The sequence below is a fragment of the Ranitomeya imitator genome, chromosome 2, assembly GCF_032444005.1.
Source record: "Ranitomeya imitator isolate aRanImi1 chromosome 2, aRanImi1.pri, whole genome shotgun sequence".
NCBI classification, from domain to species: domain Eukaryota; kingdom Metazoa; phylum Chordata; class Amphibia; order Anura; family Dendrobatidae; genus Ranitomeya; species Ranitomeya imitator.
Genome location: NC_091283.1, coordinates 578,723,514 through 578,738,047, shown reverse-complemented (window position 1 = coordinate 578,738,047; position 14,534 = coordinate 578,723,514). Strand labels below are relative to the sequence as shown.

Below are 14,534 nucleotides of genomic sequence, written 5' to 3'. Positions count from 1 at the left end.
ATGCACCAAGCCATATCCTAATTTACCTGTGTAGCAGAATTTTTGTAGGTGTAGATTGTTTTTGTTGCGTATTTGGGAAGGATGTGACTCTACGCTGTTGACGCAATAGTGATGAAATGTCTGTAGTTTTTATTTTTAAGCTGTGTGACACACTTACACCCCCTCCCCTCCATTCCTGCTGGTGTACAAGTGTGACACACAGCTCCCCCTCCCCTTACATACCATGTGTTACAATCTTGTGGTCTGAGGTTTTCGTGATTCAGCCGTTAAGGTGTATATATATATAGTTGAGATAAACAGGAGCATGCAGACAGGAGACAAGGAAAGAAAAGGAGCTGGTTCTGGTTGTCACCCCGAGAATGCTGGCACTACTAGTCCTACTTGGCACCATGTGTGCTTGGAGTCATTCTGCTCCAACAACCCAGCATAAACCCATATCTGTAGTATTCCCAGCAGACATACGGAGCAACTTAAGTGACCTGGAGGCAGCGGAGGTAAAATACTCTTACTGCAATTTATGCACTTTCTATTGCCATTATTGCATATACTTGCTGTTTATTCTGATTAACGTCATCAATAATACATTTCCATTTGTGAAATTAATGACTCCACTATATTAATAATTTCTGATACACGATATATCTGTACCTATAGTTATCAAACCCGCAGAGTATTAATATCCTGCTTTTATAGCCATGCATCAATGCCATTTTCTTCACAGAAATACCTAGTACGTTTTGGCTACTTGCCCCTGGAACATGGAAGAGAAAGCCAAGTATCCCTGAAGAGGTCACTCACCAGAATGCAGAAGAAATTGGGACTTAAAGAAACTGGGGAGCTTAATGCAGAAACGATTAAGGCCATAAATAGCCCCCGATGTGGCGTGCCAGATGTGGGCAAATTTCAGACATTTGAAGGAGATTTAAAGTGGGATCATAATGATATCACATACAAGTAAGTAATCCCCCTCATTTGTTCTTAGCGACATATCTATGAGAGCCTGGGTGATTGTGATACCGGAGGGCATTGTAAGGGCATAGTCAGTCGGCTGTATAATTCGGACCACAATTCACGGACTGTCCGGCTGCTCTCCCGACCCTAGCATGACAGCCGCATAGAAATATATGAAGTTATCATGCTCAGACCGGAAAGCTGCCAGCCAGTCCATGCACTGTGATCTGATCTCGGTCCGATATATGTGGCCATTTGACTGCGCCCTTTATGAGAGATACAGAGTAGTGAAATAACTATATGACCACCTTAGTTATCCTGACTTATAGCCTTTATTATATTCCAGAGCTGAATTTACAATTCTGCTGGTCGCCACTTTCAGCATTTCACAAGTCTATCGCCAAACATACCTTATCAGATTAACTGCAGTAGTAAAATTCTATCCTATGATCTGCCATACATTATTAGAAATATAACCTTTTATATAATTTTCCATATATCCTTGGTTTATATCGTCGATGGATCTTTTTGTATTTTTCTTCAATGTATTACTATACCAAGGATATTCTATTGAAAAATGTGCATATAAAATGTGTATATAACATGACATGAGCACTTATAATGTCATGTTTTATTTGTAGGATACTGAACTACTCTCCCGACCTTGACCCTGAAGTGACTGATGATGCCTTTGTTCGAGCCTTTAAAGTTTGGAGCGATGTAACGCCACTCACATTTACCAGAATCTACAATGGGGAACCTGACATTAACATCTTGTTTGGCTCTGACAGTAAGTCCATTCTGCCCGATACAGCATGCCATATTCTATTAATCAAAAACATGTTAAAGGGGAACTCTCACCAGGTTTTATTACACCATCTGAGAGCAGCATAATGTAGGAGAAAAGACCCTGATTCCATGGATGTATGACTGGGCTGCCTGACTCAGTTTTGATAAAATCATTGTTTTAACTGCTGCAGATCTATAATAATAATAATAATTTTTATTTATATAGCGCCAACATATTCCGCAGCGCTTTACAAATTATAGAGGGGACTTGTACAGACAATAGACATTACAGCATAACAGAAATACAGTTCAAAACAGATACCAGGAGGAATAAGGGCCCTGCTCGCAAGCTTACAAACTATGAGGAAAAGGGGAGACACGAGAGGTGGATGGTAACAATTGCTTTAGTTATTCGGACCGGCCATAGTGTAAGGCTCGGGTGTTCATGTAAAGCTGCATGAACCAGTTATCAGCCTAAGTATGTAGCAGTACAGACACAGAGGGCTATTAACTGCATAAAGTGAATGAGAACATGATGCGAGGAACCTGATTGTTTTTATTTATTTTTTTTAAATAGGCAATAGGCCACACAGGGATCGTTAGGTTAATACATTGAGGCGGTAGGCCAGTCTGAACAAATGAGTTTTTAGGGTACGCTTAAAACTGTGGGGATTGGGGATTAATCGTATTAACCTAGGTAGTGCATTCCAAAGAATCGGCGCAGCACGTGTAAAGTCTTGGAGACGGGAGTGGGAGGTTCTGATTATTGAGGATGCTAACCTGAGGTCATTAGCGGAGCGGAGGGCACGGGTAGGGTGGTAGACCGAGACCAGAGAGGAGATGTAGGGTGGTGCTGAGCCATGGAGTGCTTTGTGGATGAGGGTAGTAGTTTTGTACTGGATTCTGGAGTGGATGGGTAGCCAGTGTAATGACTGGCACAGGGTAGAGGCATCGGTGTAACGGTTGGTGAGGAATATGATCCTAGCAGCAGCATTCAGGACAGATTGGAGTGGGGAAAGTTTGGTAAGAGGGAGGCCGATTAGTAGAGAGTTACAACAGTCCAGACGAGAATGAATAAGTGAAACAGTAAGAGTTTTTGCAGAGTCGAAAGTAAGAAAAGGGCGAATTCTAGAAATGTTTTTGAGATGCAGGTAAGAAGAGCGAGCCAGTGATCGGATATGGGGGGTGAATGAAAGGTCAGAATCAAGGATGACCCCAAGGCAGCGGGCATGTTGCTTTGGAGTAATGGTGGAACCGCACACGGAGATGGCAATGTCAGGCAAAGGTAGGTTAGTAGAGGGAGAGAACACGAGGAGTTCAGTTTTTGACAGGTTTAGTTTCAGATAGAGGGAGGACATGATGTTAGAGACAGCGGTAAGACAATCACTGGTGTTTTCTAAAAAGGTCGGCGTGACAACAGGAGAAGAGGTGTATAATTGGGTGTCGTCAGCATAGAGATGGTACTGGAAACCAAATCTACTGATTGTTTGTCCAATAGGGGCAGTATACAACTACCAGATCTACCAGCTCTCTGAATTCTAAGCTATGTAGAACCCTGCCCACACCACTGATTGGCAGCTTTCTGAGTACACTGTGCATAGGCAGAAAGCTGCCAATCAGTGGTGGGGTTGAGGTTATACAGAGCTCATGAATATGGAGGACTTTATGCAGAAAATATTGTGGCCGTTATTCAATGCATCAATTTCAACCCTCTTTGGGAAATCATTTTTCTTGGGTGTTCTCTTTGTTAAGTTTCTTCTAAGAGATGCTACAAATAATATAATATTTTCTATCTTAAACTGTGCCATTTAGTCCAGCTCAAAATTTGCCAGAAAACCTTTAAACTTGTAACTGGGAGTGTAACTCTCCTAAATGATTGAGATACAACCTTGGAACAAGAAGAAAAACAATTAAGAATTCTAAGCTGGTAGAGCAGCTTTTATTAAAAATTGATTATCCTAAATTTTGACACCATAAATAATCAATGATTATCTGTTTTAAAGATCATGGAGATCCATATCCTTTTGATGGGAAGGATGGTCTTTTAGCTCATGCATACCCACCTGGGGAAGGTGTGCAAGGTGACGCTCACTTTGATGATGATGAGAACTGGACTCTTGGAACTGGAGTGGGTAAGTACAATGACCGATAGGATTATGTCATCACAGTTATTTTAGGACAAAAAAAATCATGAAAATTAACCTTTTATATATATTCTAGCTATGAATTATTATATTAAAATTAATGAAATCCAATGATGCCTAAAATATGTCGTGATGTGATAACCATGTTTGCCGTTTTCTTAGATGCTTAACTACAAACAGAAGAAGGATGCTGGAAACAGCTATTCTGCTTTAAGGCAGATTTCAATTAGCACAGTTCGTTAGCACGAATAATTACTTTCCTTATATAATGGATATTAGCTATTTACTTTTTGAAACTTTCCACTGAAAAATAAATGACAAAGCCTGAGTGCGATCACAAAACACAATGCAAATGAACACTTCTCTTTGTAGACCATGTTGGAGCTTCTTTACCTGTTAGGTTTCCTTCCCTTTCAGTAAACTTCTCTTTATTGATCATGTTCAATCTCCTCTGCTTTTCAGCGAGTTGGCCCTAGCAAACTGCAGGATTCCCCTCACTGTTTAGACATCATTCACATTGCTTTCTTGCCCACGTTTATTGGCTTCACCGGGGCTTGCGTCCGCACCCACGCAAAACGAGATTCGGGTGTATGTGCTGACGGGGCCATTGACTATAATAATGCCGACAGAATCAACATGTGCTCTGTGGCGCATCTTTTCGGGTGCATATGTCTACCAGAGGAGGACACTATGGCCGGAGTCAAACTAGTGTATAGCATCGGATGCAAAATGCTAATGACCCTCGACTCCTGATCTGCTCTAAGTGTGGGTCGAGTGTCAGTGGTCTGTGCGTCGATCCTCTCGCATGACAGGATCAGAGCACAGCTGCGGAGGAGACGGTAAAAGTAATTTCTCCATCTCCTCTGCGGCAGGAATCGTACTGCACTTGGGTGATATCCGAGTGCCATGCGATTTTTCACTCGCAGCCATAGACTTCTATGTGTGCAAGTGCACTGAGTCTCGCTGCAAATCGCAGCATGCTGTAAGTGTTCATTAATGTTAAATCGGCATGAGAAAATATTCGCAGATCTGAGCTGCCCCATAGAATAACACTGGGCAGAGTGCTATGTTTTATCGCATAGCACTCGGCCGTGTTAATCAGTAATGTGACTCCGGCCTTAGACAGAGTCTACTACATCTGAGTGTCCGCCTACAGTAGGTGTATATGCCCGAAAATTATGCATGACAGAGCTCACATTGATTCTGTTGGCACCATTATTGTCAATGGCCCCATCGGCACATATGCCCGTTTTCCGGGGGGATTGAGGTTTGCAAGCCTGATGGGACCACTTAGCATTGGCAACAGCACAGTGTGAAAACATCCTCAGAGAATTTATCTTTATGGACAATGATATATATTTTTTTAAATCGGCTCATCTCCAAAGTCTATGGTCTTGATTCATTACTGCATTTGTGCCTAATTTTTGTCTACTTTTCTTTCATTTGCTCCTAATTCTTCTTTTAACTTGAGCATTTTTTTTAAAGTTTATTTTATATCTCTACTCCTTTTGATATTCTTAGGCTTGACATAGTAGGCAGAGGTTGAGTTTTCCAGATGTTTTTGGCTGATTCAATTGTGTTTTTTTTTCAAAACCACAAAATTTGGTGTAAATGTACTCTTCTTTTCCTCTGGAGTGATTTTACGTATTCCAAATATTTTGGTGCATTTTTAGAGCCATATAAAGTTTTGTGCTGAAAAGGTATAAACCAGGTCAAAGACAAAAATAAAGATCATTCATGAGCCATTTTGAAGAATTTGCCAAACAAATCCAGCCATAAATAACACTTAACACAACTTAAATCCACTCCCCCACACCTCAAATGATATATTGGGGTCTATGTTTAAATAAACTAAGTTCGCAAGTCATATACAGTTTTCCTCATGTTTCAATTGTCTCATTTATGCACTTCCAGTGGTGAAGACGCGATTTGGTAACGCAAATGGAGCTCTGTGTCATTTCCCATTCGTATTTGAGGGTCAGACATACACCTCTTGCACAAGTGCTGGGCGATCTGATGGGCACATTTGGTGTAGCACAACCCCCAACTTTGACGAAGACCAGAAGTTTGGTTTCTGCCCTAGCGAATGTGAGTATACTAACTAAATTTCTGCAGGCAAAGATACAATATGACAGAGTGTCTTATAAATAACTGCTTTCAATGACGTAGTCTGCAAAACTCGCACTCAGTTGTATAACCAAAGTAAATAAAACATTAGAAATTGCACATTCTCCAAGTAAGTGGGAACTATCACATACAATGCTGCTAGATGCTGTTAAATAAGTTATCAAGTTGGTTTCAAGTTTAATAGCCTTTTATGATTTGGTTATACATAGCACATAACCTGATATATATTTTATCAAACACTATACTTAAGGTCCTCTTCCCTATTTAATCTTCAAGGTCTAAAATTAGCTATAACTGTCATGATGTTTCATCCAATGCTATTGGGTACTTGTCGTATGTGAGTGTTAAAGGGGTTTTCCAAGACTTAAATATGAATGGCTTATCCTAGTGTCTACTTATTATAGTGATCAAGAGAGATGTCCCAGGCATTCTCCCAAAAACGCACTTACCTAGATCATCAGGAGAGAAAAGAACCATTGAACATTGGAGAGTGGAACCAAAAAAATTATAATGTATTTCTTCTTTTTGTTTTCTCTGCAGTGCTGTACACTTATGGTGGGAATGGTGGTGATGAGCCCTGTGTATTCCCTTTTACTTTTGATGGCCAGTCTTATTCTTCCTGTACAAAGGAAGGACGTTCAGATGGATACCGCTGGTGCAGTACCACAGCCAACTATGATACAGATAAAAAATATGGATTCTGTCCTAACAGAGGTAAGTTCTTCTGTGTGTGTTTTGTAGTGTATAAGGCTTCACAGGAGGCTTAGTAAATTTCTAAAATGATTGTGTTGTGGAACATGTGTGCCTTCAGTGGAGAACATCACTAACTAGAACAATTTTCATGCAGACACTTCGGTAATTGCTGGAAATGCTCAAGGTGACCCTTGTGTGTTCCCCTTTACATTCCTGGGCAAGACATATCGGCAGTGTACAAGTGTGGGGAGAGATGACAAGAAGTTATGGTGTGCAACAACCTCCAGTTATGACCAGGACAGGAAATGGGGATTTTGCCCAGACCAAGGTACAGTACATACCATTATACCATCTGACATTTTTGCAGGCTCTTTTGTGGTGATTGCAGTTTAGGCTTCCCAGCCAATAAATTGCCTACTATGATAGAAGACAAGGGCTCCAGTGCATCAAGATTGGCTATTTTCTTGCCAGTTGAGGGCGTTAGGTGGAGTCATATGATCCCTTCAGGAACATATGAAGAGCCACTGTACTCCACAATAGAAATCTTACTCCAGTCAGAGACATGAGTAAGATTTCTGGCATAGAGAACGCCACCACATCTCATCATGTATTAGACAAGTTGTGTCATGCACCCACCACTCCCCAGTCATGCCCCAACTGCGGCACTTTTGGCAGAGCTAAGGCAAACTGGTTTGAAGACAGCAAAAGTCAGAAATTTTTTCACAACTCAGAGTTCCACAAGGAAAAGATTTTGTGACTTTTAAAAGGAATTTGCCACAGAATTCTGACAAATATCTTTGATGAAATGTCTCCATGATGTTGAAGAAACAATGTTTCATATATGACAAGAAGTTTTGAAGTTCCTTCGATCCAACAGTGTAACTGCCACAAACACCTTCTAAGGTTGCTCTGAAACACATATGGAGGGGAAGGTTAGATCAGTTGACCCTCTCTTCTTCATGGCCCATAGGACCCTATGCTACACTCCTCTAAACTTGAAACTAAAGAGCTTTCAAAAAAGTAGAAATGAAGGGAAAAGTAAACCAAGATTTGGGACTTGGGAAGAGATTGGCACATGTAGTGATTGGCTGAGCTGGCAAATCGATGTGTCAACATGGGACCAAGTAGAACAGGGGTGTCAAACTGCATTCCTCGAGGGCCGCAAACCATGCATGTTTTCAAGATTTCCTTAGCTTTGCACAAGGTGCTGTAATCATTATGTGTGTAGGTGATTAAATTATCACCTGTGCAGTACAAGGAAATCCTGAAAACATGACCTGTTTGCAGCCCTTGAGGAATGCAGTTTGACACCCCTGAAGTAGAAGACAGCAGCATTGATAAGATATGTGTTGGAATGAGGTTGGAATATTTTTGTTGGCTGGACAACCCCTCCATTTTTTTCTTGCTTAAGTGCATGTATTTTTGGTAAAAAAAATTGTTATTGAGTTTCATTAAATATTTTGCACCGTTTGTGTTCTATTTTTTGCAGTGATTATTGCTGTCTGTGGAATAAATGTAATTAGAATCCATCAGTGAGCTCATTCCTACGGTCCAATGGGAGAGTTTTTAGGTTTATCTTTTTTTAGCTCTTCTCAGCTGATTTAAGACCAAAGTTCACATCAAAGTTGAATGCGCAGAGAAACAAAGAGCTTGTAGAAGCCAAACGGTGCTAAATGTTGAATGGAACCACACTGCAAACTGTTTTTTAGCTCCAAATGCATGCATTTAAGCTAAAAACCTTGTCCTTAGAGGTGGACAACCCATTTTAATGTTGACCTCCAAATCCTAAGTAAACTTTTGTTTCCTTCCGGTATACATCTGCTTTGTAGATTAGCACACAAATGACAAATTTAGCTCCAGTGTAAAGGATTTGATGGATCCTAAAATCTCACATGATTTCCGATGACTTGACTGTGTTCAGCCATGCAAATTTCCATCACGCATTTATTGTTTCTCCACAGGCTACAGTCTGTTTTTGGTGGCAGCTCACGAGTTTGGTCATGCATTAGGACTCGAGCACAGCAGCGTCCAAGATGCACTGATGTACCCTATGTACAAATATGTGAAAGACTTTGAGCTCCATTCTGATGACATTAATGGGATACAGTATCTCTATGGTATGGACAGCTATGTAATAAAATTAATATTTTTTACCATTCTTATTTGGTATTTGCCATTGTTCAATTCACAGCCAATTGACGTGCTACTTATGATAATTAAAAACAGCCAGATCTGCTGCTCTCCTCATACGTAAATCATCTTCGCTGGCAACTGTGCTGTTGCTGAGCAACCTGTAAATGTGGATTGATTGTAACGTGAACAGCAATGACTGGCACTTTGTAGCATTGGTGAGAGATGGAGGGATTAGAGTTATTACTTGGAAACTCTTGATTACATATGTACAAACAGACCAGTGCTATATAAAGCACACCTATCTCTACTGCATAATGTTAGTAATGAATGGAATATTAAGCAAACAGAATATGGGAATATTTTTCTTGGAGATTCCTATGAAATATCGGTTGTTGCATTTGTTAATGGTCCTTTAAAGAAATGCAGTAATTAAAAAAATAATGCACAAAAGAAGAAAGAACCAATGTGTTCTTTACTGTCACCATCTATACTTCAATGATATATTACAACCCAGCAGAACAAGTCATAGTGATTAATTACCAGGCATATTGCAGATAGTACAACAGTCAGCACTGCTTGATTAATTCTTGTCTACATTTTTTAGGAGCTGGATCTGGTCCAGAGCCCACTCCACCGAAACCCACCAAAAGCCCAAAACCTAAAACTACTCCTTCAACTCCTGTCACCACCACCACTGTGGATCCAGACATCCCTGTTGATCCTGCACAAAACCCATGTAAAGTAAAAGTTTTTGACGCCATTGCCGAAATACAAGGAGTCCTTCATTTCTTTAAGGATGGGTAAGAGGATCACAATAAGGCCGGGGTCACACTTGCGTGTGTAATGCGAGAAACTCGCGCTTCAAAACCTGGCACTGCCGCCGGCACCTGGGACCAGCTTGTGTGGCTGCATGTATTTCTATGCAGCTGAACGCTCCGGTCCCGAGTGCCGGCAGCAGTTCCGGGTATTGATGCGAGAGACTCGTGTGAGTTTCTCGCATTACACACGGAAGTGTGACCCCGGCCTAAAGGTTGCAATTTAGAAGGAATCTACAAATTCTCAGACAAGTTCATAGTCATCTATTTCTTGCTTTGTTGACAAGATCATTCATCTTTTGTTTTAGAGTGTACTGGAAATTACCTGCCAGTGGTCCTCCTACATCTTCTATCCCGATATCAGAAACTTGGCCAGCTCTGCCCTCCAATATTGACACAGTATTCCAGGACCCCCAAAGCAAGAAGATCTTCTTTTTCTCAGGTGATGGATAAGTGATCACTAAAATAAATAAATTGAAGGTTTAAGTTTGAAATATTAAGTCATACCATACTACATACTTATTGTAGATGCTATGAGTTTCAATTTTTAACATTTTAATGCCCTCCAATTGAAGTAGGAGTTATTTTTGGACATGATATAGAGAAAAGAATATTGAGACCCTAAATGTGTTGGAATGATGTATATGACCTTCACTCCTAGCTAGAATATTCAAACTAATACAAGGTACAACATATCAGAATACCATAGCTGGCCAGGTCAAAACTTTATTCCAAGTCATCACACATCATCATTTCTTATGATGGTGCACATGAATCTGCATTGCCAGAGGCACAACTTAAAGTTCCAGCCCCATCAAATATGTGTCATTTAAACAGGTCCTGTTACCCATCTGATTAATAAAATACTTATATTCCCAATAGAAAAAAAATATTTCACAAGTAACTTGTCTTAGAACTCCTTCTAGAAATGTAAAAAGAAATTTGACAACTGGGGGTTGGCATTTCTCTTGTCAAAAGGGGTGTGTCCCTAAAAAGTTTGATTAGACAAAATCAGAGTATCTATTGACACCTCTCCAAAGTAAAATACCCAGTTGTCAAATTTTGTCATACCTTTCTTGAAGGAATAACAGGGAACCAAGGACATACAAATTTATAAGAATTCAAGATTTGGTATATTATGGGGAAACCAAAACAAGTCAGGTGAGGATTCTCCGTTGCTGGTGCTAGAAGCGGTGATCACAAGTACGCAATTTGCATACATGCGGTCATATGCTGACTAAATGTGTACTGCCTTGTTCAATGCAAGTGTATTGAGCAAGCCGGGACACATCTGCTTGGAATATGGCTGGAAGAATGCAAATCACATCCGTGTGGTCACCTGACCGCTCGCTCTCGGCCCCTGGCACCAAAGAATCCTTGCAGTGCTTGTTATGTAAGGGTTAACAAGTCTGTAGTTATATGAAGTGACTGCAGACTTTTGCCTAAGACCAGATAGACCCATTAAATATTGGTACCCTGCTATGTAACATTAGAGCTTGAAGTAATGGTATCAATGCCTTAAAAAAGAGATTCTTGTGTCAGCTGGTAAAGATACGTGGTCGAGCATTATGAATGATAACATGCCACATAAAAACAATCACATCTTTTCAGGTCGAAAATTCTGGCAGTATACTGGAAACACTGTTCTGGGACCACGAAGCCTTGAAAAATTAGGATTCAACAAGGATGTGGATAAAATATTAGGTGCTATTACAAGAGATAATGGAAAAGTCCTGTTATTCAATGGTGAAAAATACTGGAGGTAAGTTTTCAAGGAAAGTGTTAATATAAATGAGCAGTTTTTAAAAACATCTGGACTTAATACGGAAATATAAACGGTAATTTTGTTTGCAATAGACTTGATGTGAAGTCACAAACTGTGGATAAGGGATATCCTCGAAACACAGATGAAGATTTTGCTGGAGTTCCTACAGATTCTCATGATGTCTTTGTGTACCAAGGTAATGTTGTACATAGTATTTAAGTGTCTCTTATTCCAGAATATATTTGTAAACTACAATGTGCATTTTGCTTGGCGCTAGGGTTTTGGTAATGTTCTGGGTTGCAAAAAGTGATACAACCATAGCTCTGTCAGTTGTCTTGTCCTTAGAGGACCCCGTTCCCTTCCTGTCCATGCAAAAGAATTGATTAAAGGTACCGTCACACTAGACGATATCGCTAGCGATCCGTGACATTGCAGCGTCCTCGCTAGCGATATCGTCCAGTGTGACACACAGCAGCGATCAGGCCCCTGCTGTGCTGTCGCTGGTCGGGGAAGAAAGTCCAGAACTTTATTTCGTCGCTGGACTCCCCGTAGACATCGCTGAATCGGCGTGTGTGACACCGATTCAGCGATGTCTTCGCTGGTAACCAGGGTAAACATCGGGTTACTAAGCGCAGGGCCGCGCTTAGTAACCCGATGTTTACCTTGGTTACCATCGTTAAAGTAAAAAAAACAACCGCTACATACTTACCTACCGCTGTCTGTCCTCGGCGCTCTGCTTCTCTGGTCTGGCTGTGAGCACAGCGGCCGGAAAGCAGAGCGGTGACGTCACCGCTCTGCTTTCCGGCTGCCCGGCGCTCACAGCCAGAGCAGAGAAGCAGAGCGCCGAGGACAGACAGCGGTAGGTAAGTATGTAGCGTTTGTTTTTTTACTTTTAGGATGGTAACCAGGGTAAACATTGGGTTACTAAGCGCGGCCCTGCGCTTAGTAACCCGATGTTTACCCTGGTTACCGGGGACCTCGGGATCGTTGGTCGCTGGAGAGCTGTCGGTATCGCTGCAGCGTCGCTTAGTGTGGCGGTACCTTTATTCAACTTTGATGAATTGAACTGTGGTTCCAGCCCTCACCTAGAGACTAATCTAGAGGTCATTTGGCACTCTATGTAATTGACCCTAAAATAGGGAAAGTAGATTGTTAGCCCCATTGGGGAAAGGGACTGGTTTGAATGTTGACAATTTTTGCAGAACTCTGCAGAAAATGTTGTTGCAATATGAGGAAATAAATAATGAATATATAATCAAATGGGTTGTACGGCCTCACAGGATGCAAGTCTGCAATCGGGAGCGGGCGGTCATGTGATAGCAAGTATGCGATTTGCATACTTTCGGATAAATTCCAACTAGGCATGTCCGGCCTCGCTCAATACACTTGTATTGATTGAGACCATTCTCCTCTAGTTGGCAGCTGACCAAATGTATGCAAATCATGTTTCTGCCATTTCTGGTGCCGTCACCGGGGAGTCCCCTCAGCATACAGTGCACATGATGTGAGCATTCTCAAGTCTGCAGTCACATATAGTGACTGCACATTGTAGCCTAAGACAAGACAACCCTTTTAACTGCTTAAATTCTGAATAAGGGACTTAGTTGTCCTGCGGTTCTTCTAAACTGAACTTGCCACGCAAACATTCCTACAAGGGGGATCCCAATGTTACACCTAGAATATATAGACAGCAATATTCAGGTGCAATAGGCCAGTCCATCTATATGAGACCTATTGATGGTATAGCATATTTTACTCTTGTCACACTATTTTGTTAGGTTACTCATATAAACTCTAATTTGTTTTTACAGGTAAATACTACTTCTGCCAAGACTTCTTCTTCTGGCGTATGACGTGGCGTAAGCAAGTGGAAAAAGTTGGCTACGTGAAATACGACCTTCTACGCTGTCCAGAAAACTGAAGCTCCGGTGAAGGTGCAGAATGGTTTATGAAGAGTTGGAGGGCAGATAGGAAAAGGTTAAACATCTGTTTGATCAGAAGAAGTAGCTTCCAACGGGAAATCTTTGTTTTTATATATGTGAACCTGAAAACCCACCTCTTCTTCACGGCAGATGTGCTCTTACAAATGAACTGTAAATGTTCAGGCACTGTAAACATGGTCTCCATGTTTAATTCCCCTCTAGGGACGTGTGTGTATGTGTGTGTGTGTGTCTATGCCTGCCTGGCGCAGGCTTTCCGAGAACTGTGTGACAGATGATGAGTTGTGGCAGTAGTGAAACGAGACAAGGTGACCTTTCAGAGATTTCTATAATATATTTTCTTTTCTAATAAATACTGTTCTTTCTTGACCTGCGTGTCCTTATTTTTTAGCATATGGAAGCCGTACTGTATTTTGGGGAGGCAGCAGGGAAAGATCCTAATCTGCAAAAGAAAAGACACGTGAAACGGAAATCATAAAAGGGTTATCGTGTTTGGAAATTCCTGGTAGTCATCTGACTTTTTTTTTACCCCTCTTCCCCCCCCCATGAAAAAATGAGCAGAGGAGTATATCACACTGTTCATGCTCTCATCACAATGGAGGCCATTGTATTCAATTGAGACCTAAAGGTACCATCACACTAGACGATATCGCTAGCGATCCGTGACGTTGCAGCGTCCTCGCTAGCAATATCGTCCAGTGTGACAGGCAGCAGCGATCAGGCCCCTGCTGTGCTGTCGCTGGTTGGGGAAGAAAGTCCAGAACTTTATTTGGTCGCTGGACTCCCCGCAGACATCGCTGGATCGGCGTGTGTGACACCGATTCAGCGATGTCTTCACTGGTAACCAGGGTAAACATCGGGTAACTAAGCGCAGGGCCGCGCTTAGTAACCCGATGTTTACCCTGGTTACCATCCTAAAAGTAAAAAAAACAAACAGTACATACTTACCTACAGCCGTCTGTTCTCCAGCGCTGTGCTCTGCACTCCTCCTGTACTGGCTGTGAGCGTCGGTCAGCCGGAAAGCAGAGCGGTGACGTCACCGCTCTGCTTTCCGGCCGCTGTGCTCACACAGACAGTACAGGAGGAGTGCAGAGCACAGCGCTGGAGGACAGACGGCTGTAGGTAAGTATGTAGTGTTTGTTTTTTTTACTTTTAGGATGGTAACCAGGGTAAACAT

General features: G+C 41.6%; 1 protein-coding gene across 1 annotated transcript; it reads left to right on the top strand.

The window, feature by feature from the left end:
- Window positions 1-308: 308 nt before the first annotated feature.
- MMP9 (matrix metallopeptidase 9) lies at window positions 309-13,726 on the top strand. The gene is made up of 13 exons (XM_069752199.1): window positions 309-494; window positions 722-954; window positions 1,593-1,741; window positions 3,744-3,872; window positions 5,799-5,972; window positions 6,552-6,725; window positions 6,859-7,032; window positions 8,666-8,821; window positions 9,442-9,637; window positions 9,961-10,094; window positions 11,264-11,414; window positions 11,510-11,613; window positions 13,229-13,726. Exons 1-13 carry the CDS (start codon window positions 360-362, stop codon window positions 13,336-13,338), a joined length of 2,019 nt encoding a protein of 672 aa, XP_069608300.1. The 5' UTR covers window positions 309-359; the 3' UTR covers window positions 13,339-13,726.
- The last annotated feature ends 808 nt before the right edge of the window (window positions 13,727-14,534 follow it).